The 26,176-nt window shown below is 48.6% G+C and overlaps 7 protein-coding genes and 1 non-coding gene across 8 annotated transcripts; 6 read left to right on the forward strand and 2 right to left on the reverse strand.

Moving 5' to 3' along the window:
• The first annotated feature begins 2,289 nt into the window (after window positions 1–2,289).
• BO83DRAFT_9261 (uncharacterized protein) lies at window positions 2,290–3,399 on the forward strand. The gene is made up of 3 exons (XM_025537711.1): window positions 2,290–2,325; window positions 2,383–3,127; window positions 3,189–3,399. Exons 2-3 carry the CDS (start codon window positions 2,497–2,499, stop codon window positions 3,308–3,310), a joined length of 753 nt encoding a protein of 250 aa, XP_025393420.1. The 5' UTR covers window positions 2,290–2,325; window positions 2,383–2,496; the 3' UTR covers window positions 3,311–3,399.
• A 676-nt stretch (window positions 3,400–4,075) lies between these two features.
• On the forward strand, window positions 4,076–7,097 carry BO83DRAFT_394867 (NAD(P)-binding protein; the record flags this gene model as incomplete). The annotated part of the gene is made up of 2 exons (XM_025533038.1): window positions 4,076–5,005; window positions 6,042–7,097. 2 exons carry the CDS (start codon window positions 4,076–4,078, stop codon window positions 7,095–7,097), a joined length of 1,986 nt encoding a protein of 661 aa, XP_025393421.1.
• Window positions 7,098–7,871: 774 nt separating this feature from the next.
• On the forward strand, window positions 7,872–8,628 carry BO83DRAFT_404794 (uncharacterized protein). The gene is made up of 3 exons (XM_025533746.1): window positions 7,872–8,083; window positions 8,136–8,198; window positions 8,254–8,628. Exons 1-3 carry the CDS (start codon window positions 7,921–7,923, stop codon window positions 8,592–8,594), a joined length of 567 nt encoding a protein of 188 aa, XP_025393422.1. The 5' UTR covers window positions 7,872–7,920; the 3' UTR covers window positions 8,595–8,628.
• Window positions 8,629–9,392: 764 nt separating this feature from the next.
• On the reverse strand, window positions 9,393–10,685 carry BO83DRAFT_9321 (high affinity zinc ion transporter). The gene has a single exon (XM_025537717.1). The coding sequence runs from the start codon at window positions 10,481–10,483 to the stop codon at window positions 9,431–9,433; it is 1,053 nt and encodes a 350-aa protein (XP_025393423.1). The 5' UTR covers window positions 10,484–10,685; the 3' UTR covers window positions 9,393–9,430.
• Window positions 10,686–15,069: 4,384 nt separating this feature from the next.
• On the reverse strand, window positions 15,070–16,682 carry BO83DRAFT_351773 (MFS general substrate transporter; the record flags this gene model as incomplete). The annotated part of the gene is made up of 3 exons (XM_025528955.1): window positions 16,179–16,682; window positions 16,026–16,142; window positions 15,070–15,977 (listed from the first exon to the last, which is right to left on the reverse strand). The coding sequence occupies exons 1-3, from the start codon at window positions 16,498–16,500 to the stop codon at window positions 15,070–15,072; spliced, it is 1,347 nt and encodes a 448-aa protein (XP_025393424.1). The 5' UTR covers window positions 16,501–16,682.
• Window positions 16,683–18,791: 2,109 nt separating this feature from the next.
• Window positions 18,792–22,271, forward strand: BO83DRAFT_328810 (pyruvate decarboxylase; the record flags this gene model as incomplete). The annotated part of the gene is made up of 10 exons (XM_025528173.1): window positions 18,792–18,858; window positions 18,918–19,022; window positions 19,073–19,105; window positions 19,163–19,245; window positions 19,296–19,472; window positions 19,526–19,595; window positions 19,650–19,903; window positions 19,957–20,416; window positions 20,463–21,808; window positions 21,855–22,271. 10 exons carry the CDS (start codon window positions 18,792–18,794, stop codon window positions 22,209–22,211), a joined length of 2,952 nt encoding a protein of 983 aa, XP_025393425.1. The 3' UTR covers window positions 22,212–22,271.
• A 388-nt stretch (window positions 22,272–22,659) lies between these two features.
• BO83DRAFT_404799 (SRR1 family protein) lies at window positions 22,660–24,726 on the forward strand. Its single transcript, XM_025533747.1, has 3 exons — window positions 22,660–23,515; window positions 23,584–24,252; window positions 24,329–24,726. The coding sequence occupies exons 1-3, from the start codon at window positions 23,115–23,117 to the stop codon at window positions 24,618–24,620; spliced, it is 1,362 nt and encodes a 453-aa protein (XP_025393426.1). The 5' UTR covers window positions 22,660–23,114; the 3' UTR covers window positions 24,621–24,726.
• A 389-nt stretch (window positions 24,727–25,115) lies between these two features.
• On the forward strand, window positions 25,116–25,205 carry BO83DRAFT_t5. Its single transcript has one exon. It is a non-coding gene; the product is annotated as a tRNA-Ile (tRNA).
• The last annotated feature ends 971 nt before the right edge of the window (window positions 25,206–26,176 follow it).

Below are 26,176 nucleotides of genomic sequence, written 5' to 3' on the forward strand. Positions count from 1 at the left end.
TATCTCAACCATAGCTAATAGACGCCTGTGACATCCTCTGCACCCGCATATGGGCGTTGGCTTCATGTGTTAGATGCACAGAGCCAAATTCAAACTCAAGCTGGCGTGTAGGCGCAAAGAACTTCTAAATGTCTATATTGTCTTTGTCTTGTCCTCAATCGCCGGGAGAAGCAGCATCTGAAAGCGAGAAAGAAATGAAAACCCCTGGCTACTTATCCTCTGGGTGTGCCAGTTGATCGGGAGCAGTCAGTCAAGTCGAGGTGATGAAGCGGTAACCTTTCGTTTTCACATCTCTCAATTCTCATAGAACGGCTTCTACGCAATACATCATCCGTCCATCGTGTCTTTCAGTCTACTTGAGAAGTCAAAAACTCTTTTTCGCCAACAACCAATACCTTCAAAGCCAGGGTGTGCGCACTGCTGTCCTTACATTCGGGGTCTGTTTCCGCTCAGATATAACATGCTAGCCTGTTCAGAAGCTCTGTGAACATTGTTACTTCATCGCTGTGCCTGAATCTCTCTTAAAACTCCAGACACTAGGTAGATCGGTGCAGCTGCATAACAATGAATGAGGAACAATATAATCCCCCAGGACCCTTGTGTGCGTTCTGCGGGGAGATACTGAGCATGCGTGTTGTCTTTGACAACTACTTTCACCTCAGAGCGCGCCGGATAAACGCCATCGCTGTCAACTACGTTCTTGAATGAATTCCATACGAAGATAAGGGCCACGTTCCATGAGGTCCAGTCTCATGGGAGAGACCGTGGCCTCACTGGACGAATGGGCCCAGAGCATTGATCCGGAGAATTACCGGAAAATAGACCCATGTCCCCAGGACCTCATCAACTCACATTTCAAGGCTTGTCCAAGGACAACACCGTTGCAATCTAGTGACCTTCTATGTACCCCAATTGGTGCAATCAATATTCGCAGTCAGTACTCCCCTAGTTCCAAGACTTTGATGCCTTGATTTGTGACACACAGAATATTCGGGAGGAAACTATTCTGATGACTGCTTACGATGACTGCTACATGAGGGGAATCTTTACACGAGGCCTCGGATTCCTCCACAAGATCATGTACGAGATCCAAGACCACATGGAGGTAGTCCGCATTATGGAGAATAACTTGGTTATGTTAGGGGCCGATTTTCTGGGTGGGTGCGGCGGGGCTCTCGAAGTTGAGACAAGACACGATCGCCGCCTCGATTACCCGTCGCCCACGGACAAAAGAGAGGAGCTGAGAGATCCTTTGCCCTTTCGAGGTGATATTGTCAATAACTCGGACGGAGAGTACCCGCCACTGGCGTGGACAATACTATGGGAAGGAACTTACAGTAACATGATAGGAGATGAGGGTGTGTCGTATATTTCAGAATGAGGCTCCGTTATGTGGGATGCAGCGCGGCTGGAACGCACCGGTGCGAAGGAAGTGAAACCTTACGGTTATTATTGGGTGAGGACCCAAGGGAATACAACGATAGATACGTAGCTCTGCGATAGGACTAGCTACATGCACCCATGTTCACTGCCACTTTTACCTTTGAGCTCTACACAATGGAGACGGCAATATGCCTGAGGCCCCTCTTAAACAGAAGTAGACTACGCTAGCAAGTGCACGGTTATAATACCGCTCCGTGTGTGATGCATAAGCGCTGCAAGAAATCTTTCTATACTTCTGGGCCAACCAATACTTAACTATCTAGTTCGTTGTATTACCACAATCTAGCCTAAGTTCCATGTAATTTGGTGGGTCAAGAGGATCTGGATGCCGACCGACGGTATGCAAGTAATTAGCGGCCATGGGGCAAGGCGATCTTTGATGAGGTGACGCAACAGGTGGACATAGGGTCTATAAAGCGCTAGGCAACACTGATTGTATACTCCGATGCTCGCTAACTACGCTAATTACAGCCACACGGTGGACAAACTGGCTCTGCTACTGGCATCGGTGCAACTGCCGCTTTATTTGTGCCTGATTGTCGATCAGCGGGCGGGAGTTACACCCAACGGGAAGCACGAGATCCGTCTTTACTTTCAAATAATAATTCTTCACCTTACGTGTTAAATAATAGATCCTTAATTCCTCATCCAATTTAGTTGCTCATGGAGAATATTCTACTATAGTCTCCTAAATAACTGCAAGAAATTGACTCATCTGGGCAGTGCAGAACAGTGGAATGATTGACTTTGGTCGGCTGACGTTCCCCGGCGCATTGTTAACTGCGGTGACATAAGCAACGCCGAAGATGCGGGGTAACCCCCCCCCCCCTGTAAACGCCAGGGAGCACAAAGCTGAGAGCTCCCTTTATAACACTGAGCGAGGTACCTGCTCGGTCCACATTCTTCTCCTCATTCACACTTCTAATGCTAGCTGCGCAGGACCGCAACCATTTACCATAACACCCACTACCCATCCACACCCTTCATAGTCCGTATCTATCGAAGCGATAACTACCCCTCTATCAAGCGAATCTCCCCTCACCGCCAGATCACATGCATCACATCACCAAACGGCCGATTGTGAGGTCAAAACTGTGTGCGGGGTCGCTTTTGGGCCAACATACCAGGCGCTATTCATACGTTCCTTGGTCGTGTCCGTGGACTTTACGACATATGAAATATGAGATTCGCGAGAATCATAACACGATTGCCTTGCTTCGTCAATGGTTCGACACTATAGATCCTAAAACCTATCGCAAACAAAATCCGTGGTCGGGGGAGCTCACCGACGCTTATGAGCATTATAAGTACCTCGATAAGATCTTTATTCAAAGAAAGGCCATCTACATGAACGAGCCGCTGTTGACAATGGAGGCCACCCCTGATCAACATGTGAAGTCGATACAGTTGGCGATCGAATGGGGGGAAGCTGCTCTTAGGTATTCCTTACCATCTCATTGTCCACGTGTGGCTATGGCGAAACAAGTCGCGATCATGGCAATCTTGATTGCATTAATGCTAATGCATCTGGTACAATGTAGCTCGGCCAAGGCGAGAATTCATGTTCTTGCAAACTATCGAAATGCCTATGACGTCACAGTTATCCACTCGCACATAGAAGAGGCAGAAAGACATCTCTTCAGTGCCATGAGTGCATTGCGCGAAGCAAGAACGAATTTCCAAGGTACGATACTCAGCCCATGAATGTTGACTACATTGTATGGCTAATAGGCCTGGTTGTACAGTAGCAAAAAGCGACTACAAGTTCCCTTTACCTTCGGTTCTATGCCAGCCTGATCTATACCCACACTATTCAACATCCTTCATTGACCTATGCTTGGGGGTGCATGTTGATCCCACAGTATAGCCAATGCTGTGTTAGCTCTTTCTCTCTTTTTTTTCTTCCTTATGTCTCCTCACGACCCTGATTCTTCTCTAGCCGGCTGTTGATTTCCTTTGTTTATGCATAGATTCCCTCACGCACATCTGAGATGTGAAACGTGCAAGTCGCGTTGTGCTATTTATTTCTGTTCAATCACGCTTTCATGATCTGCATTGCTCTGAGCTGGTTCTTGAATCCTTTAGCGCTGTTGTCCCTGGCCTGGGTCATTCCATCAAATTTACATACCCTTCTGATCACGTCACTCACGAGCTCGGTGCTTAGTAAACCCGAGATCTTTGTGTTAATCATTTCATGGCTCTTACTGCTTTCAAAACATTTTCCCGATAAAGAAGACGTAGAGAGTGCTTGAGTTGGAACTTCGGTCAGTTGGGTTCATTGGTGCACACTTACAACGGTCGCGTACGTTCCTCCTCCCTCAAAGAAGCCATTAAGGATGTCAATTACCTCGTCAATCTAACATCAATCACCAAAAAGGCCAAACGAAGTTATTCAGCGACTACAAGTTCACTTTCTACCTGTCAATATCATCTCGAAATTTATCGACAGCAATCTTGCGACCGGATAGTCACATGCGGGGGGTGTGGCGCAGTCTTCATTCACTAACATAGGTAGCCCATCAGTCAGCCTTGACAGCTTTCCCTGCTTATTATCTCCGTGTCACCTTTCCCCAGTCTATAAGTCCAGTCGAGAACTGATCGACACTGCTCCTACACCATCCAATCTACAAACATGAGGAACACTCCGATTGATTCATCCGACCCCGATCCACACACCTCCCCAAAAAGAAATCAAACAACAACAGCCAACACAGCAGAAACATTCCCACTCTTCAACTTCCTCCCCGCCGAACTCCGACACCAAATTTGGCAATCCGCCCTCCCCGAACCCACATACCCTCCCTCAGCCTTACTTCCCCACAGAAAAGGTTGCTGGGTGGCCAAACCCATCCCCTATACAGGAGAGGCAGGCCAAGTCAGCGACCCCAATGGCAACTACGAGATAGTATTCGACATGAGCCTCCTGGACCACGTACAAATCCATACTCCTTTACTACACGTGAACAGCGAATCGCGAGCCATTGCACAGAAATGGGCGCAGCGTATATCAGCTCCACAAACGAACCGCCTTGATGACCAACAACAAATCCAGGCTCAAATGTACAATGACGAATGCAGTAGCGAATATATACCCCCCTTCTCCCGCCAATTCAACATCGACAGCGACGTTCTCTACCTCGTCCCCGACAACATTGTCGACTTGATCCTCGGGGCAGGGGACCGTCTGGAGCAGCCCGATATGAATGGCAAGGCAGCAAGGGTGGTGTTTTCGTTGCCGTTGGTGGTTGTGAGCGAGGAGGTTATCTGGCTTGAGGATGAGGCGCTTGTGGAGGAAATCATGGAGCTGTTTTCGATCATGGGACCGGTTTTTATTCTGGTGGGGGAGCAGCCGAAGTGGAAGGAGGGCGGGGTGCAGAGGTGGTGGGATGTGGAGTTGGTGTCGAGGAGGGCGTTTGTTTGGCAGTGGATGGAGAGTCGGTTTGTGGAAACGGTCGAAGAGAGGTTTGGGAGTGATGAGGTGCATGAGAGGATTGTGCAATGGTGTGAGTGGATGGGGAGGGTGTTGACGAAGATTAATAGAACGAGATTTGAGATGGGGGTTGTGAGGGTGGTTAGGAGGTGATTCATCATACCTTTATCACTGTTATGACTACTTACTACTCACATCTCATATCTTCTACCTGAGACCCTGCCTGATGGCTAATAAAATAATAAAAGCTCATGATCCATGAACTCGGGTCGGGCCGTCTTCCGAGCCAGAGATGCGATTCGATAATTATTTAGTAGTCTAACCTTGTACAAAATACAGGATGTATCTACGATGTACATTCATCAAATTCAAAGTATCATCCATACGCAGTAGCCATCATTCATGCACAGCTGACATGTGGGCTGGAGAAACGCAACAATCAACTCAGTACATGACCACCTACACCAATCAGAAAATACTATCCCTCCTCACCTCCATCAATCAAACAACACTTTTAAAAGTACTTGACCTAAACACCAAGCTGATAAGCATAACCCCATGATGTCATCCATCCTCCAAGTACAAACTAACCAACTAACTACCTAGCTGCCACGTCCTAGTAAACCTTCCGAACCCGAACCGAACCCCTCAAACAGCCCAATCATCTCCCCCCTCTTTCGATAAGTACTAGTAGTAAACCCCTAAATCCTATGTCCTTCCGCCACAAACACCTATCAGCAGTACAGAGACCACGCGAAGGATTCCACTTCCGCACAGCTGATTAACATAAGCATCTAGCCCGATCTAGTTAGTTACAAAGTTACACAGCCTTAGTAATATAAACCGGACACGGATACGGACAGGTACAACGGGTTACCTAGGTAAGTACACGGAGCTTAGCATAAACCCCGACCCACCCGCTAATCTCCTCCCGATCAGAGCGGAGGTATGCGGTGATAAGGGTCGGTGTTTATCACTACTAGTTAACTACCTGCTTGCTTACTTTCAGATTATCAATTGACGGAGAAGTCTTAACATCTAAGAAAAAAATGTTATAGTATAAATAATACTCACCTCAACCCATCCTCTCTCTCTCTCTCTCTCTCTCATCTTAAATATAAAATATTAATTCTCGTTCTCCAACCACACCAATCAAACTACTACTAAGTTTACCAAGAAAATGTCCCAAATCCTCATCACCGGCGGCACCGGCTTCCTCGCCAGCACACTAATCGACATCCTACTCTCACGAGGCCACGACATAATCACGACCGTGCGGAGCGCTGAAAAAGCCTCGCAGGTACAATCCATCCGTCCTGATATCCCACCTCACCGACTTACTATAAAAATTGTCCCGGACATCTCCCTCCTCTCGGCATTCGACTCTGCCGTGGTCAATGACCCTCCACTCACCGGTGTAATCCACACGGCGAGTCCATTCCACTATAGCATCGACAATATCAAGAAGGACATGTTGGATCCAGCTGTTAACGGCACCATCGGGATATTAAGTTCCGTGCAAAAGTACGCACCTACGGTGAAGAAAGTGGTGATTACGTCGTCGTTCGCGGCGATGTGGAATCCCAGTAAACCTGCGGGGAGCAAGTACTCTGAGAAGGATTGGAATAACGTGTCCTGGGAAGAGGCGGTTAGTCCTGCGAATGCGCAGGGACAGGCTGGGTATCGGACGAGTAAGGCGCTGGCGGAGCGGGAAGCGTGGAAGTTTATGGAGCGGGAGAAGCCGAAGTTTGGGTTAACGGTGATGAATCCGTCGTTGATATTTGGGCCGGTTGTGCCTGGGTCGTTGAGGAATCTGGGGGAGGTGAATACGTCGAATACGAGGATTAGGGATTTCGTGGCGGGGAAGTTTAAGGAGAAGTGTCCGGCGACGGGGAGTGCGTTCTGGGTGGATGTGAGGGATGCGGCAATGGCGCATGCGGTGGCGTTGGAGAAGGGGGAGGTGACGGATGGGAAGAGGTATTTTTTGACGGCCGGGGGGTTTTGTAATAGGGAGATTGTCGAGGTTCTGGGGGAGGAGTTTCCGGAAGTTAAGGGGGGGTTGCCGGAGGGGGAGGAGGCGTTGAGGGATGGAGAGTATCCGGAGGGTGGGCCGAAGTATGGGTTTGATAATTCGGCGTCGGTGGGCGATTTGGGGCTGGTTTATCGCGGGTTGAGGGAGAGTGTGCGGGATACGGTGGTGAGTTTGAGGGGGGTTCCTGAGTAGGGTGACATTATAGATAAGTGATAGATATAGACTTTAATGAATAGCACTTTGGTGATGTCATTTTGTGTTTTGAACAGTGTGTGTTGATGTATGGAATAAGAAAAAGCTCGATTTGCTTGCAGGATAGCAATATTTGGAATGTCTGCAGAATCTCGGGATTTCCGATGTTGAGCTGCTATCTAGATCTCTGGCCCACCGTCAAACTTGGTTCGCCCGGATTAGATAAAAATTATTAAGTGGGCAATAACGTTATTTGTTAGAATCTCCACTTTTCGCCTCATCGCAGGGTCGAGGAGAGCTGTAGTGGGGTGAAGCTATTCGTTCTTGTTTTGTAGAGCTTCATTCTCAAATCGTACAGTTCTATCATACCAGCCAGTGTAGTTAGCAGATTTACGAACGAAGAACAATGAGTGAGTGTCTGTAAAATAATCATCCCGCATGACATCTTCAAGGCCTGAAATGGCACCTAAGCGTATATTTCTCAGTCCATATCCCTCCGAAGGCCCTTCAGGCCAAGCCGGGAGTCCCAGCGCTAGTCGCCACTATCCCGCATACAGTTGGTCTGCATACGTATGCCCATAGTCTATACGAGATTAAAAATAACAGAATAAGAGTTCTCAATCTGTCATTGGTTTGTTTTTGGACCCCGAACCCCTAAGGAACTTAAGCTTAGGCAATCATGTTGGGTGCGGGGTTATGCAGTTGGGTGAGGATAGTTCCCTCGCTGAGGAACTGAGGATATAAAGCGGGACTGTTCTCTCGTCATGAATGTATCTAGTTTTCTTGTAAGTCTGCAGTACTCCAGTGATCAATTTTGCTCACCATGAAGTCGTCCATCATCTCCGCCTTGGCCCTGGCCGCTGGTGCTCTTGCCGCTCCGTCTGCAGAGATCGAATCCAGCCTCGAGAAGCGCAACCCCAGCGGTTCCTTCAGTCTGTATGCCTGGGGTGTCGGCGCTTCCGCTCTCAAGTTCTTCTATTCCGATGGTACATAGTAGTTATCTCAACTTAATCCCCAATATCACGCTGACATCACCAGGACTCGCCTACGCCGGTGATTCATCTCTTTGGCCCTATGGATCCGTCACCACCGACGTCACCTGTCAGCATTCCTTCCAAACCACATACACAGAGCAATCTTACTAACCATGCTGCAGTCGTCATCACCGACACCGAACTAAATACCACTGCCACCACCGACGGTGTCACCCTCGACTCCGACACCCTGTTCTATATCCGTCCCACGGCCGACGAGATCCTACCCGTTGGTTTCACCGGCAACGGAATCGATACGCCTTCTGATGCCGTCACTGATGACTTCCTCTTCTATGGCTCTTATCTCATGTGGGAGGAGTCGTCAGGCGAGTTGACCGATGTGTTCCGTCTCAAGGAGACTAATGTCACCGATGTTTACCAGGTGTACTGGGATACGTCAAGCTTGGATGAGAGTGGGTATTATTACCCCATTGTTAAGGACACGGCGCCTACTACTAGTTAGGATGTTGTTGAGCAGCTGAAAAGGGGTTGGTGGGGATATTTATGGGGGGGGGGGATGGGTGATGGTGAGAGGGCTGGTATGAAGATAAGAATTGGTTAGTCAATGTAGACGTGAATTAAATGATGAAATAAAAAAAAAAAAATCGAGGGGTTATTGCAATTGAAAGAAACTAACTGAGTTTGATTGTTTGATGGTGGAAGACAGGAGGTTGCTGTCGTTGTCTATGCAGTTCTCCGAGGTGTTTGTTGAACCCAGCATCGGTAGGACCACATCTTGTTCGATATAAGCACAATTATATGTCTATTTGAGGACGCGACACGTCTCGATAAAGACCTCTGCATGTTTGTAGATTGGTTGGTAGTAGGCGACCCGTACTAGCAGGCTTGGAAGACAGCTAAGGTGGCACGTGCTTCTCGATGAAGGCCACTCATCGTCGCAGTACATCTTCCCTCATATAGATCTTAGCCGGATATCGAGCTGGACAGAGGAGACTTTTGCTTGTTGCTCAGCTCAATATTTGTCGATTTGATATTCGAGGCCAGTCTCGTTCAGATTAAATTGCTGAAAGGAATGCCACCTTAGTTCGTGGAGAAGTACGTAGATGTGCATCTATAATAACAGAAGGAGGAAATATAGATCATATATTAGTCTGAGCAATTTTGTTCTAGCTAATTATTATCGTCCATACATATGTGCACATGACAAACAATTTTGGAATAGAATGCAAGGGTATTTCGAACAGCAAATGGGTGCAATATGAGCAAGAAGAAGGTTGCATGAGCAGAATCTTAACAGAAGCGACACACACGATTTAACGACAGCACCTCCATCGGACCTTAAGCCCACTTTCCGAGAAGAGCCATAATACCAGCACCCCAGAGCATGGTGATGACCATAAATGCCAGTCTCTTGTTGTCTTGGGAGCGGTGAGGGTCAAAAAGGAAGTCTCTAGCCAAAAGCTCAACCAGACCAGTGTAGATTAGGATACCGGCGGAAATGGAGTCCAGAACACCGGAGACCACGTTGGCAGTGTATGAGCCAGAGTTATAGGTTGTTCTGACACCAAGGCCAATAGCGATCGAGATGGGCGTGGTCAATCCGTACAAGCTGCAAAGGATCCACGGCAGCCAGCTGCCCTTGCGGAAAGGAATGGCGGACATACGAGCTCCAATACCCAGGCCTTCGAAGGACTGGTGGAAGACAAGAACCGGGTAGAGCGTCACGAATTCTTCGCCGGTAACTCCCAGGTTTAGACCAATAATGACGGAGTGGAAGATGACACCGAACTCGAGAATGAGGAAGGCGGCAATCTGTTGCTTGAAAGACCTTTCGATCAATGTGTCAGTGGTGGACAACTCCTCCACATCAGCCTCGCTCTTCCTAGAGTTTCCGGGCGATGCCTTGTCCACAGTCGAGTTATCCACTGCACTGGTCATGATTGGCTCGGGATCCTCTCTGCAGACGCCATACTTGACTTCGACATAGCGCTCAGCACCAAAGTCAAGGAGGAAGATGCACATGAGCGAGGTCAAGACGATCGCAGGGCACCAGGAATAATCCGCCCAGTTACCAGTCATTCCGACACATGACTGCGGGCCGATTTCAGAGTATGCGGGGTCCAGAAGATGGATAAAAGCTGTTGCAATGATAACACCAGCACCGAAGTAACGAGCGAAAAGGTAGACGTATAGTGGAATATGCAGCCTGGGGACGCGCTTGGCGACGACGGGGAAGAAGGTCACTGCAGTTGAAACGGCAAAGATCACGAAAATAGCCGAAATGCGGGCGCCCAGATGGCCGTTGTAGTCATTTTCTGACTTGTTGAGATAGCAAATGATCTCCGTTGGGTCGGCCGTGTCGAGATCAACATCATTAGGATTGAACGACATTTTGATAGTATTGAGATAGTATGTCACTCAGGGAATTGAAAGATGAGAAAATAGAATTGACGGCTCTGATCATTTCCTCAGTTTGGCCATCGTTGCGTCACGGTCTTATATAATGGAAGTGCGTGGCAGAGATTTTCCAGGTGAGGACCTTGTGAGGACCTTGAGAGCGTGGACAGGCCCGGTCCCCGACACTAACAAGGTAGCCTGCCTCTGACTCGTTTATTCATTTAACTTATCTGACTATTGCTTTTTGCGAGTGTTAGCCAATGATTGAGTCAACTACATTCGTCAAATCCCACGTTCTGCATCATCTTCATGCAAGAATATCGCTCCAAGAGCAGGGGCATCTTCGTCGGGAAAGAAAAGGATATGACCATCATCAGATTGTCACCATCACACCACCACTCAATTCACGGTGCAAAAAATAATCAGGAGAGGGAATTGTAGCAGGTAGGACCTTGGTGGAAAGTCAGCGGAGGAAGAACGTTGGTAGTAATGATGAGGGTGATGGTGATGGGCTGTCAGACAGGTGCCGTGGATGCGGGTGGGGAGGTAGCGAGGACGATGGTCGGCGGAAGAGATGAAGCCCAGCCCACACCCGACCGGGTCTGGCCTGGTTTTAGCATGGTTTAGACCTCCACTAAGGTACCGCTTCCCTCGTCGCGCATGCCACCGGTTGGCCCGATCCATTGTCCGCCCCCTCTCTACTACGTGCATAGCCTGGTTGGTGTGTGCCCCTGCTGCCCAAACCCAGATTCAGCTGTGATATCGGATGTCCCCCGACTGGCGCTGTGAGTTATTTGCTCACTTCTTGGCGACCAAGCAGGTACTTACACCAGTCCACCATCTTAGTCGAATCGCATGGCTCCTATCCCGGGTTGTCTTAGATGGATAATAGACGCATTTATAAAGATTCAGTCATTTTCTTCTTCATGGTGGACCACCCTGCGGCGCTTAATGCCGACTAGAAAACGCCACAGTTGATCGAACTGATCAGGAAACAAATCCGAAGTTGCCGCTGTCTAACCCAAGCGAAACAGTGGTCAATGGATGCCTGTCTCCTACATAATTCCTCCTAGTTCTATTCGCCCTCGTGAACCAGTCCTCGCTAACTTTTAGCCCCATGTCTTACACTATTGCTGCGGTTTGCCTTCTTTGTTAGCTCAATCATTGTCGATACACCCAAGTCGGTTTGATTGACAATGGGTACTACCTCCTGCATTCATAGTCACCGACATCATGACTGAAGACCAGATACAGAAGCAACACATTTGAATAACATAAAAGGCATATAAACATAGAAAATATCATGTACAGCACGCAGTACGAGGCGCTGTCAAATACCCCTTGCGTTTTGGCCCCATATCGCACTGCGATGATGCAGTCATAATCTAGCTTAACCGAGAGCTCCGTCGGCAGATGCAAACTGCAAAGTCCCACACAGCTGAGACCCCTAATCCAGTCCTCAGAGTCTAAAAGCCTGAAATCTCTTTGGCTGTTCGTGGATCCTGCCAATTGAGTCACGCTGGATGCTTCCTATCGGGGAAAGTTCCGATGCAGAGTCCGCCGCCAACATGTGGATGATGCATTCCATGCTGTAAAAAGCGAGCCATCTGGAAGTTCTTGCCCCTTGCGGCTATTCCCGTGCTTGTCTCGAACCCTTCTGTAGTGGAGGTCGAAATAGTGAACGCGACTGCGATCAACCTGTGGAGTGCTGTCCAACGTTTCACTACATGCATTTGACACGTGCATCTGCATGGAGTCTGCAGATGCTTCATAGCGTTGCCTTTTGACAGCTTTATCTACGATTATCTGTTTATTGCGGGACAGGTTTATCCTAAAAGCCTTTATTGTACTTGGCACACCTGAAGCTTATATGTAGGTGACATGATAGACAAGACAACTAAAATCATAAACCCATATCATGAATACATTCCATTCACTCCCACTTGCGCACCCAAGTGTTTCAAATCAACCATCTCAATATACCCTAAAGTGTTGTCTTCAAGCCCGAGATGCAGCCTGAAATTGGTGGTTTTGGTATAGATGGCCGAGGCGCGGTGGTGAAGTCATGGCCGGGGAGCGAGCATCGACAGCATTTAATGCTAATTATTATAAGGTTAGTTTCCTCTGGTTTCGGCGGTATACAAGACCAGGTGGCTCAAAAAATATGGGTTACTCACGCTGCAAGAGGCGCAGGAGCAGCTGGAGCAGTTGCCAGAGCAGCAGTTGCAGGAGCAGGGAGACATTTTGGCAAAGTTGGTATAAAACCGGTAAAGATGTACTAAAGTAGTTTGAGATTGAAGGCTTTGTTTTCGCTTGAGAACTTGAGACTTGATTTGTGGTTAATTAGAAAAGATCGAGCAACCAGAGGCATGAGGGCCTATTTATGTCCTTCCAGAGCAACCAATTTCATCCGTCGTGCCATTTTCCTGCGCTATCCGCGCGTCATAACCATTCCACGCTGCACCAAGCATGACGGTGCAGCCCCTCATTTGGCTTGAGTCGGCTGTGGGGTGAGGCAGCTGAACGGCGAGTTACATAACAGCCTGCAATAACTCTTGTAGCATGGCTAAACCTTGGTTAGTGAGGGAGCGTTGCCTGACCCTGCTTCCCCACCACAGGCTTGACCAGAAAAGACGCTAAATGTCAGCAGCCGTCGCCTGAAGTGGATTCTAATCACGGGTTGGTGAATGACGATCAACCTCCTTCATCCGTCTCATCTTGGATACACCTGCCAGGTGAGCGAAGACCAGCATTCATGACCGAAAGGAAGGAAAGAAACGAGAGGAATCGTTGTGCGGGTGTTGAAAGTCAGAATACTTATAAAATGGAGAGAATGAGCACCTTGAGAGCATGAGCACCTTGGTGGCACTCACGTGTCTTCCCGGTCACTCAAGGTCCTCATTCTGCTCTGTCTCCTTTTCCTACTCTCTCTGGCGGCCTGAAACGCTCCGAAGCGCCCGTGTGTGTGTCTGGTCTATTAGTGACCACCATTTTCTCGCCGTCTTTGACTAGTGCAAGTAAGAGTTTTTCGTCCTCCTCGAGATTGGCGAGTTCTAACTCCCAATCCGGATAGCAGGGTACTCACATACTCGACGCTACAGATTTCTATTCGTACTGCTTACCCACCTTGAGATACCTTGCGCACGTATCATGATCCAGCTCGACGCCAACTTTGCAGTCATCAGAATGGAGGCTAGGCTGCCCTGGTGAACTTGCCCCCACCGACATAACGAGTCCTATCCAGCTTACGAGGACGGAGAGCGCGGTGCGCTCTCGTTACTTTTTCCTTCTCTAGTCACGAAGAGAATTCATTTTCAACTACTCCCGGACTTCTCCTATCCACCAATCGGTGGCACCGAAACCCCTGGTTACAAGCAGCAATATGTTCATTGTAGTAAAGATATTCGAGTCATGCGGTTCGCGACACTCCACACACCTCCCGCGGTGTGTCATCAATATTGTCTACGGAATCACTTTCACCGGAAGTCTGTCTAAGATGTTGCTTCAAAGCTATGCCAATTAGAAAAGTGTGCACTACTTCCAGGCCAGAGTGAGGCCAAATACCCATTCCATGCTTCGAGGACGTGTTCGGGAGGAACTCGTCTGGAAACAGTGTACCCACTGTGGCTTCGTCCTGCCTTCTGCTCGAGTGGTGCTGTTCAACAAGGCAAATGGTTGCATCCTGATTTGCATTAGTCTAGTCCTGGGAACGTGCATTCCGCGCCACTGAGGCTAGCGTTCACGAAGTCGCATCCTGTGCAACGCAGTGATCATTCATTCATACTCGGCTCCAGAGAAATCATTTTCGACGGAGGCATTGTGATGCAAGCTTCTGGTCTCTCTTACAGCACTTGCCAGAGGCATGGGGGTTGCCTCCATCTTGGACACGGGACAGAGTCACGCCGATGATCCTTGTCTCTCAGACCAAACTAATCCTCCGGAAAGCAGAAAGTTACAACAAGTGGCTATGAGCCCGGCTAGGGCGCTTCCCTGGAAAAAAACTCTCCTCAGCACTGCCTCTACTGACATCCTTGTTCATACCACAGCTCAGGCACCCAGTAATGTGATCGATTTCAGTCGCTCGGACAGTATACTTTCCGAATCCGGACGCCCTGGTGGTGCCAGGACTATAGACTAACAGAATAGAGACCTTCTATGCTCCATATCAGAGTAATTGGAGTAGATCCTGCTTCCACACTAGCATAGAATTGCGACTTGGTCCGGGAGTCCCGGAGAGTAAACATGTTAGTCTGTGTGCCTGAGGCAACCAATAATGCAAAGGAGGTTATTGCTTAGCTACTCCCCTAATACTAACCGATTGCTCCTGCCTCACCCCGCTTTATAGATATTAGTGAGAATTGGCGACGCTATAACAGGAGATATTGAATCTCATCACCCGGAGCAGGCCAGTATATACAAGACAGCGAGGCGGTGCGAGGGTCTTCCTAATCCCGTCTGCCAGCCTCCTTGTTCTCCACTTACAAACACTCAGTCAGCCAATTCTGCAACAGTGAATCCCCTACTAGTATTCCTATGCATTATTATATTATCCTTCTATGTTTTGTCTCAGATACATACTTCTAAAATTTTGTTCTCAGCCTCCAACCACCAGCAAATCCCCTCGCGACGACGAATGCAGCACACGCCGCAAGATACAGGATTCCACCAAAAAGAATCAATCCCCAGAAAGCACCTCCGTCCCTCTCTTGTATCGCCCCCGCAATAGGGATCGCAGTTAGGGTTCCGAAGCTCACCAGAGTGAACGTCGTTCCGTTTCGCTTGCCTATATCCTCCGTTCGACACACCTGTGCGATACAAACGGGCGTCAAGCTGATAGCCGCACCGCTCCAGAACCCGAACATGACCGAGTACGCGATAATGGCACCATCATTCGTGCCAGCATTGTACCACAATGCGAGCGTCATGATGGCACAAACTAATGCAGTGAATGCCATCACGTTGAACCGTCCGAATCTGTCCGCGAGGAGTCCTGGGAATGCACGTCCCGGGATGGCTCCGACGTTGAGGAAGATACACAGTTTGTACGAGAGCGACTCTCCGATGTTGGCATATAAACCGTACGAGCAGAGATAGGTATAAGGTACGAATACAGCGAATTCGACCATCCATACTGCAAGCGTTGTGAGGGCGTAGTTGGGCTCTCGGAGGGCGCGAAGGTCGATCGCCATGCCACGCTTTGTGTCGGGCTTGAGCCGTGTCTTTAGAAGAAGGCATGCGCAACCGCATAGCACAAAACAGATTATCCCGATGATGCGCATGGCCCACGCGAAGCCCAGCTTCGGGGCGACATACAATATGATTAGGGGGAAGAAGACGCCACCGAGTCCGCCGGCTGTACAGGCGATTCCGGTGGCAATGCCACGCCGAACATTGAACCAGTGCCCGATGGCGGAGATGGCAGGAGTGAAGAGACAGCAGGATGAGAGGCCGCCTAGGACGCTAAAAGAGAGCATGATTTGGTAGTACTCTGTTATGCGTTAGTGGCACCCTCGAACAATCATGAAATAAGACTAACCTGTGCTCTCACTAAAGCAGAATACTGCTACCACCAAACCAATCGAGCCCGGAACTACAACTGGCAGCGGTCCACGGCTGTCAAATATCGGACCTGTCGGCATCGTCAAATCAGCCGCTGCGCTTGATGTGTGGATATTGGGATAAAACATACCGACCTGGGCGCCCGCAAAATATAGGAAGAAGCTGAAGACGCCAAAAATCCATCCAACACTGGATTCAGAATATTCAGAGAGCTGATGGGTGGATGTCCATGCATGGAGGACTGAAATGGTATTCAACAATCCCATTGAGGGAACCATTGCACACCATGACCCTAATACCACAAGCCAGGCTTGAAGACCTCCCTCTGGATATTTCTCATCGAAAGTGTCATCTTGTTCCTCTGCTGCTATTACCTGTGAAGCCGATTTCTCTATGGTTGCGTGGGCCCCTTGGTCCAGGCTATGGCGTACATGGGTCTCAATATCAGCCATTCCCAGATTGGTAGCTTGCGAATTGCCCTCGTTGGATAAGAACGTTCGCACAAGCGCTCAATGTACACCAACGCGATTGAGTAGAACTGGCAGAGATACAGTACTGGTTACAGGAAGCTGGTATAAATAGTAAGAAAGGGTCTACACAAAGGGTCTTGAGCCAGACAGCTTATTGAACCCTGCATATTGGGCATCTGCTCTTGCGGGCCTGGACGCTGCAGGAAAAAAAAATTGCGATAGCCCTTATCTCCGAAAGTGGGTATTCTGATAATAATCCCTCGTTTCTGGTTGGCCCATTCCGGGAACTTCCCCTTTTTCGGTAACCGGCAGTCGTCGCCGTAGGGCGCTCCCGAAATCCCCAGAAATCACCCGTCGTACCACATCGGGCCCCGCGACTCCGCGTCGCTTCTGGCTGCTCTTAATTTTACCTTGTTGCGACTACAAGGCTCCTGTCTATCGGGCGTCTTGATTCATGAAAGAGTGGCTCATTTGTAGCCACCTCACAAGGCTTGAGGTCAACCGTTTCTTCCAATTACGTAATTGCCGGCTGCTCTACTGGAGACCTCATTCAAGATGTGCCAACCCATACTTGAGCTGCAGTTACCGCTGGAGCAACCGCTGGAGCACATACTTTGTTGATGACTCACAGACTACCATCGATTCATCAATTGCACGTTATGATCAGTCAATTTCCTGGCTCGCAGACGCCGAAAGTTGGCTAAGAACCAGTCATACTTCGAACAGCTGCCAATGGTTGTCTACGAATTAGTCATGGTAACCACAGCATGCAAGAGCAGACCCTTTCGACTCTGCTATTGTTCATTTGAGATTCATTCGCCAAGACGAAATCTCAGCGTTGCATGCTGAGTTGGCTCTGGTTTTAAACTGACTGCTCAAATGGCACTTAACATCACCTGCAGGGTTTGCAATGAATATCTCATATTTACACCCGGTGATCCATACAACGGCATGGCTCATTTCCCAGACAGCTACCGGGTCCCGGCTTCCGGACACGAGCTGCATGTATTAGCGACGGACAGTTCTCAAAACACCCCAGCTCTTCCTCCCGATTAAAGGCCCCCACTCGCTTCCTCGGGTACCAGCGCAGTGAACAAGCGGTCAACGGCTTCCTAAATTAGGCCTTACAGGGGATTGTTTGATCGGTTCTCCGAGGATTTCGTGAGTCTCCTTTTCTCTCCCTCTAGAACCAGAATATCAACTACAAACAGCGCATAAGCACATGCGATGTCTACCGAGGAGCAGACGCCTGTCTGTTAATCCCTGTAGTAGCTTCGTAGGCAACTGTTTTGCTCACACAGGCCCGGCAATGTCGGTCCGCACCTTTCACGCTTCTGCCATTGCAAGAAAATGCTATAGCATGCGGTCAGACAGGGACCGAGAGTATCAGACACTTTGCTCGGCATCATTTCTTGTAGTAACGCGGACGTCTAGACTACCTTGATAGCTGGCCATCAAGCTTGGCTATCCCAGCAACATGTCTCACAATCAAGTCTCAGCAACTTAGCCAAGGAAGTGCGCAACTGAAATACCATGACTACGATGACCATAGCCATGTGATACGCGAGATATGCTGCTATGAGTTACTGTTAAGCGCATTTTCTGTTCTTGGTTCATAGGCCTCTCGAGTCAATAGACAAGGATCCCCAGGTAACCCTGCTGCATTGGGCTTGTGGGCATACTTCTGCTGATGGAATATGGGTCTGCCTGGTTGCATTCGAATGTTATCGCTTCTCTCTACTACCCTGGCAGTGAAACCGGGTATAAATCCCTCCACTTGCTGTACATGAAGTTTGCATACAATTCTGGCTACTGTTCAGATTAATGCGAGGTCCCATGACTTTATTAGCTCCCATTTACCTGTCGAGCTCCAGGTGATGTAAGCTTAGTCACCTGAGATGTGTCTCGATCCACCGGCGGGCTGTTTCCTCATTTCTCCCCCCATGTTTGCGGGTGCCAGGTTTTTAGAAAGTATATCCTTCTAAGGTGTTTTTAATTTCTGGAACTCACTCAGGTCATCAGGGGCTTTGAGATCTTACCTATGGATGATAATATGTCTGTGCGCAGCCTTCACGTACTCATGGATTTTATAAAAACATGCACATGATCCGGGGTGGCGGATGGTGAACTCGCTAGCAGAACAGGCTGAGGAATTGATCTGGTGAGTTTATAGTTCTTTAACTATCGCCACAGGTCGTCATTCTCTTTCGCAGTAGCGCTTGTTGCTGCTTTTACTCTTCCTAATACTTCGACAAAGAAACATCGGAACAGCAATGGCCCCGATTCAGACAATGCCAATGCCACAGCCTCAGCTGTTCGGGCGGCCACGCATTACTACTGGTGAGGATTTTTAATTTTCTGTGCACACTTGTCGCTCTGTTCGCCTGCTGATGTATCAGGTCGGGAATGCAGAAACAACCCCCCTCTATCCCCAGGTCCCGACGAAGTACTGGTCAACTTGAAGTTCTCCGGGCTTTGTCACTCCGCCCTTCATCAGTGGAGAGGTTAACCTTATCCGGTCCCAGACTAAGACACCAGGCGCTGACTACTCTAGGAAATCATGTCACTAGAAAGGAACATCGCGTCGGTGTGCAGGTCCACGGCTGTCGAAGCTTTCCCACATTATACTGACTTCCGGTGTAAGATGGTCACGAAGGTACGGGTATTGTTGTAGCGGCCGGTAACGAAGTGAAGGACATTAACATTGGTGATCATGTCGGTATACAGGTAATATCCACCATTGCTGCTGGAATGGTATGCTTCTGACGTTCGATTAGTGTATCAATAGGACCTGTGGTGTCTGCGATGCAGATAAACAATCAGATTACGTCTCGTGCCCACACGCTCGGATGACCGGATATTCAGTTGATGGTACCTTTCGGGAATACTGCATCAGCCAAGCATGCCATGTCGTGCGACTCCCTAAACAGATCCCTCTTGATGTTGTGGCTCCGGTAAGCTCAGGCTCGTCATCTATTACCCTTGAGATCGTTAATATCCTACTTAGATTATCTGCGTCGGGACTACGTGCTTCAGAGCGGTACAGGAAAGTGGTGCACAGCCCGATAGCCTTCTAGGTACGTCTGTCCATGAATGGTTATAATTAATAGGCCACAGCTAACGCGATGAAGCTGTTGCGGGACCGCCAGGCGGACTAACAACATTGACATGTCAATACGCTAAGGCCCGTGGCTGTCGAGTTCTGGTCATATCTACAGGAGATTATAGTGATCACCTATATAAACAGAAGCTTGGTGCCGAGTACTACATAGATTACAATTCCCCAGCCGATATGGTGGCTGAAGTTCAGGGTATGATTGGCGACGGGCCCGATGCTGCAATTATAATAGAGGGATCGGGAGCACTTCTCAAAGGGGCACTTCAGGTTAGTCTTTTCCTGAGCGGCGCCTGATATAACTACCTTCTTACCAATCCCAGTATGTGCAACCTAGAGGAACAGTTGTCGTTGTGGGCTTGCCTCCAGGGACCCCGATTGGCATTGACATATCTAAGTTGGTGTCAAGGATGGCGCAGGTGAAAGTTGTACCTTATGGGGGTACTCGAGAACAGATAGAAAAGGCTATCCTTGTTTTCACCGAAGAAAGGTTCTATCAACCATGCCATGATTTTGCACTGGACGAGCTTCCTCGAATTCTCCATTCTATGCAGAATGATATACCTAAAGGAACATACCCAGAAGCGCCGTTACGTTATGGCAGTCAATTGCTCGGCGAGGCAGTCATCAAGATACCTAATGCTGAAACAATCCCAGAACCCCAGGTGGTAGCGAACTTGCCGAGCTCTCGGCCTACATTTAATCAGACCACTTATAATATTGGCACATTTCTGGCCTATCGCTTTGAGGAGCTGGGCATTCGCGATTACTTCGCTGTACCAGGTTTGTATATCAATCTATAATTTCGTATCGCTTGCTAACTTATTAGGGGATACTAATTTCTTCCTCCTCGATAATCTGCTGAAGAACCCCAATCTTCGTATGGTGACGTGCTGCAACGAGCTAAACGCTGGATATGCCGCAGATGGATACGCCCGCGTATCACCAGCCCGCATTGCGGTTGTCGTTGTTCCCTACATTGTAGGCAGTCTCTCTGTTCTCAATCCCGTATCAGGAGCCTGCTCGCAAAATATCAGATTGATTATACTCTCCGGTTGTCCCACCACGAGCCTGGTGAAAAGCGACAAATTTCTGCATCACGCTCCCAGCGCTAAGAATAAAGACCAGGCCCTCCGTGCATTCGAAGGAGTTACTGCTGCATCCGTGCGCCTCGAATCTGCAGAGACTGCCTCTGATGTACTGGATGATACGATAGGTGAATGCCTCGACTCCAATATGCCGGTCTACATTGAGATTCCTAATGATCTTGGTTCCGCCGCATGCGCTCAACCTTCGCCACTGAGCCGGAAGGTGAACTCGAAGAGCCAGCCACGCGTGCTAGAAGAGGCTGTAGAATCCATTAAGAGTATATGGAACTCGTCTCAAAGGCCTGTGCTATTGCTTGGGAGTCTAGCAGGTCTATCTCTCCCCCGTCGTCAAATTGAACGTCTAGCAGACAAGCTTGGTTGTGCGGTTCTTTGTCAGCCCGATGGCCGTTGCATCGATGAATCTCATCCGCAGTATTGCGGTCAGTTCTGGGCTGGGATGACGAACCCAGAGGGTGAGCAAATTGTCATGCGCTCAGATCTCTGGTTAGTTCTTGGTGGAAATTGGTCCGATCTTCATGTTATGATGAGTAGCAATAAGCAAGAAGGTTATCGCATGATTAGCGTGGACAATGACTGGGTCGAGCTGCCCGACGGAAAGCACATTAAGCCTGTGAAGATTGATGCATTGGTAGCGCAGCTCATCATGTCTGGAATGAAACCGAAGACTGATTCCATTCCGCGACCCAAGCCACTTCTTGGTTGCTTGCCCCCCGAGGAAACAGAAACCTCAGAGACACCCTTAACCTTGAAAAGCGCTATCAGCGGTATCCAGGGACTTATAAAGGAGCATGACACGTTGCTCTGCGACGCAGGAGAGTCATGGCTCATTGCTAATCATATTCTCCTCCCCCCTGAAGCCAACTGCCAGCTACAATTTCCATATTGCTCTATCGGTTGGGCATTGCCTGCTGGATTTGGTTCCCAGCTTGCTCGGACACAAGGTCGATCCATCATCCTTATTGGAGATGGAGGGTTTCAGATGACAGCGCAAGAAGTCAGCACCATGATTCGGCATAGAGCGAACGCGATCATATTTCTTTTCAACAATCTGGGTTACAAGATCGAGGTAAGTCAATTAGAACAAGTCGTGGACATCACTGACAACGGAGTAGACTGCTATGCATGATGGACCGTATAACTACTTGGCAAACTGGGACTATGTCCAATTGGCCAATTCCTTTTCTTCAAAACCTCACGCTCCGTCGCATAATCCTTATGCCAGCAAGGAAGATGAGGGGCTAGAGGACAGTCCGCCCATGTTCGCCATGAAGATCAAGACAATAGGGGATTTGAAGCAAGCACTGGATAGGGTGGATGCAGAGTCGGATAAACTCGCCTTCCTCGAGCTGTGCATCCAGCCTGACGATATAACCGATGACCTTAGGCGGCTGGGCAAAATTATTGCAGATCAAAGCGCGGAAGGGTCAGAGAATTCTCAAAGTCCTGGTACAGAGGAGGCGAATGATTAGGGCATAGGCCAGAGGTATAGCAATATCTTATCTGCGAGCTTTGAACCATGGTGCTATGATGTTTAATATTCAATGAGCTATTTACATTCCATCGAATAGCTATGGTGGGAAAGGATGAAAATATCATTTGCTTTTGTTTCAGGTGACGTAATCTAACTCTGGTCGGATCGTGGGTGATAGACAGGGTAACCTTGTATGGATGTGTTGTTCGATTTTGATTCAAACTGAATGGTTGGATTTGTGGGGCATTTTCTATGGTTTATCCCGGAACATAATTCCTCTGTTACTTTCGAACAACGGAACAATTTTCCGTGGTCCATCTCATTAACTAGCGGGTGATACAGACCTCGGCATATCAGCTAGACGATATATTCACGGTAGCCTACAGTCAATACAGCAATGCAAGCCACCCATGTCACCAACTGCCAACCATTGATGCACAATGAATAGCCTCTAATGCGAGGCATGGCTGTACACCTCAGCATTAAAACATGATACTTCTCCCTATTCACATCCAATGTCTGAGCTGCTGCACTATCATCATGCGGCACTTACCATCTATATACAGCATACTTTCTTTTCTTTCTCTTCCCGAATCTCCCTGGAAACCTGGTTTCAACAATAACCTTTACGACTCCCCAACCTATAGTCCAACTGACAGTGAATGTACAGGGAAGAGCCGCAATAGGATCAATTGTCCTGGAAACCTACCTTTACTGTTTTCCTCTCCACATCTCTCAAAAACAAGTATAAATTACTCCAACATGCAACTCCTTCTTGAATCATCCTTGTCGCTGGTCATCGAGACTATACTAGAAATCGAATCAACGACCTTCGCATTCACCTATCTTCGCCGAATCTAGCTTGAATCTTCTACTCTCGTGAACAGTCCATATAATCGATATGACTACTCCTAGTACTATGTACACCCCCGATCCCATGGACATCGACGAGTCCGAGGAGAGCGCGTCGTCCACAACCTCAAGCGACCCCATGGACGTGGCACCACCGACGAACACCACCCAAAGCCTTGCCGCCTCGGAGATCGGCCTACAGCCGTCTCTACGACCTAGCGGGCCGGAGACCGGTTTGCATCCACACCTTAGGGCGCAACGGTACAAAGAACTATATCCAGAGGGGACACCCCGGTGGACCAAGGAAGCCATCCAGGAGGCACAGGCTAGAGTGGAGAAGTGTAAGCCGGGGGATATCGTGTACATTTCTGCTTTGGATGGCGCGGATGTGGGGTTTGAAGTGATGACGGAAAGGATTGAGCGCAATAAACAGGGTGTAGCTATGGTTGGGTACGTATTGCTTCCTCTACTTCTTCATCATCTACTAAATTGCAAATACTAATCGACCATAAATTCAGTGTAAAACATTTCCTCGAACTCTTCCCCGCCCCAACAGACTACATCACCCCCAGCCCCGAAACACGCCATCCCTCCTACCTATACTCGAACCTCGCCCTAGGCCACAAATTCCGCCGTCTAGACGGGGAAGACGAAGACGATGAAGAAGACGACTACGACGACTACGACCCCACCAAGAAAGAAATAGCATCCGCGCACGAAAGCTTCAACACCATTTTCCACACCTGGACAGACAGTACCCTCTACAAGGACATGCTCGCGGCTCTGCGCAATCTACCGACCATCAAACGTCCCGTCAGCAAGATCATCGCCTTCGGCTGCAATAGCATAACCAACCTCAGACTTGACAAGTTCACCAGGGAGCGAAGTGCCTACCAGCACGCATTCCTGCTTATGCTGCGACGAATTCTGCAGGAAATGGCATGGACAGCGACAGAAATCGAAATCCTGCTGCAGGATTCGGCATACACGAAGCTCGATAAGAAGATACTGAGCGATTGCGGAATGACTGTGCTGGAGAGTCCGAAGGCGTTTCTGTTGGTCGATGATGAGAGTTTTATCTTCTCGTATACGCCGGATGTTCCTGTTCGGCAGGTTGTGATGGATTTGGCGTTGCCCGTGGGGATGGTTTGGGATGCGGTGGTCGCGGAGGGGATGTCGCTGGATACGTGAGTTTGTTCTTTCCTTTCCTTTCTGTGTCATAGACATGAGTAGTATACTAATGATGGTGGTATTTTATTTTAGGAGAGATCCATGGGACATTACCATCCACCGAAAAATCAACCAGAACTACAATACGTTCCATCTCCCTAAGGATAAGCATTTCAACATGTTGAAAGTTTATCTGCGGTGTGCTGATGGCGAGCTCTCGGATACGGAATGCGAGCGGAGGGAAGAGAAGATGCTGGATACTATGGACTTTGTCCAGAGGAATAAACTTCTCGTTAGTTGGGGGAAGGATAATGTGCAGGATGTGTGTTCTGTTTATCGCCGGATGAGAGGGTCTCAGGGGAGTGATGCAAGTAGTAGGCTCTAATGCTGTCGCTCGCTCTGTGAGACGGTCGGCGGGATAGAGCAATCTGTCTGTCGGGGGGTGTGGTGAGAACGACAGGTTGGAGAAGTGATGGAACTTATCAGATTTGTTGGATGATAATGATGACTGAACGATTGAGAAGATTTAATATGTACTGTAGTTAGAAAATAAACAACTGATGAATAGATAGATAGCCTGATAGTCTACCTTGCTTCATGGTCTGCGAATCTATGTATTTCGGTCGCACGTCAGTCAAAACCACAACCCAAACCCCTCAGATACATTTAGCTACAACAACACCAACCCAAATAAACAAGACACGCCACTCTACAAAGGCAAAAGTCACGTCGTACCAAACTTAAAGCTTCCCCCTCCCCACAATCAACCCAAGGAACCATGAACAAACAAAAAAAAAAAAATAAAAGTTCACCCCGGGATATCGGATATGCCAAAAGTAGGGTATAAGCCATATTAAGAAATTCCCCACATAAAACAGTTGTCCCTGTGGCCAAGTGGTTAAGGCATAGTGCTTATGGTTTCATCATACAGGAATCACTGAGATCGGCGGTTCGACCCCGCCCAGGGACAATTCTTTTTTCTCCTTTTTTTTCATTGCACTTTTTTTACCCGCACACACCCCACAACAACACACATCTTCTTTTCATTTCAATTTTCCCTTTACCTTTTTACATGTTTACAATATGTTATATGGTGTCTATGTCGTAATGAGCTCAGCTGGAAATGTTTCTTCTCGGGTTATCCACTACCGAGAGATAATAATCTACCAGTGAAAAGAAAGAAGCGAAAGTAGATAAAACTGGCGGCACGTTTCACGTCAAACTATCCTTGGCACTGTCCCCCCAACACCACGGAGCACAAATGCAGACACTGATAGATTATTTACTCGGCCACTGTCCGCACCAAGTCTTGGTGCAAGCAGATCCTCATAACTGACCCAAGTGTACAGCCACAAGTTCCCTCCTACGGAGTCTGGCAAATTAGTTATTTTCCGATTGTTCCCGCTTAGTCAATCTTCACGGACAACCCTATGCTATTTACGTGCTTATTGACCGTCAATGTTCCTGGATCCGTCTGTCGTGGACTTACAAGCGATGTCTTGACTTACTAGAGTGGGTTAGTGTATGGCTATTATCTACAGACTACTGTATAAGTCCGGTTGACATTGGGTAGACTACTCTGTATGCGGCATTTCCCCGCTGCCTGTGTGGTTTTTCCGCAAAGACAAATGCCGACCTGACGACCCGCCGTTTATCGGACCTCTCGGACCTTGAATGATCGACGGTGATCGACATCGGGGGCATTTGGTTTCTTCAGTGTTGCTGGGTGGTTTCTGTGTTAGAGGTGCAGAGTAAGTAGACATTTGATATTCCTGTAAATGATACTTTTAGAGTATATGGGGATTTAAGGTAGGTATAGGTGGTTGCAGATAATCTGCAGCCCGGGGCGTGAAGAATCCAAGGCAGGACGACGACTCACTCTGTTCCCGCCAAGAATGGCGTCCTTGGCCTGGATAGTTCCTGCAGTGGACCTGTTGATCG

This window comes from Aspergillus eucalypticola (genome assembly GCF_003184535.1).
Source record: "Aspergillus eucalypticola CBS 122712 chromosome Unknown BO83scaffold_1, whole genome shotgun sequence".
Classification (NCBI taxonomy): Eukaryota; Fungi; Ascomycota; class Eurotiomycetes; order Eurotiales; family Aspergillaceae; genus Aspergillus; species Aspergillus eucalypticola.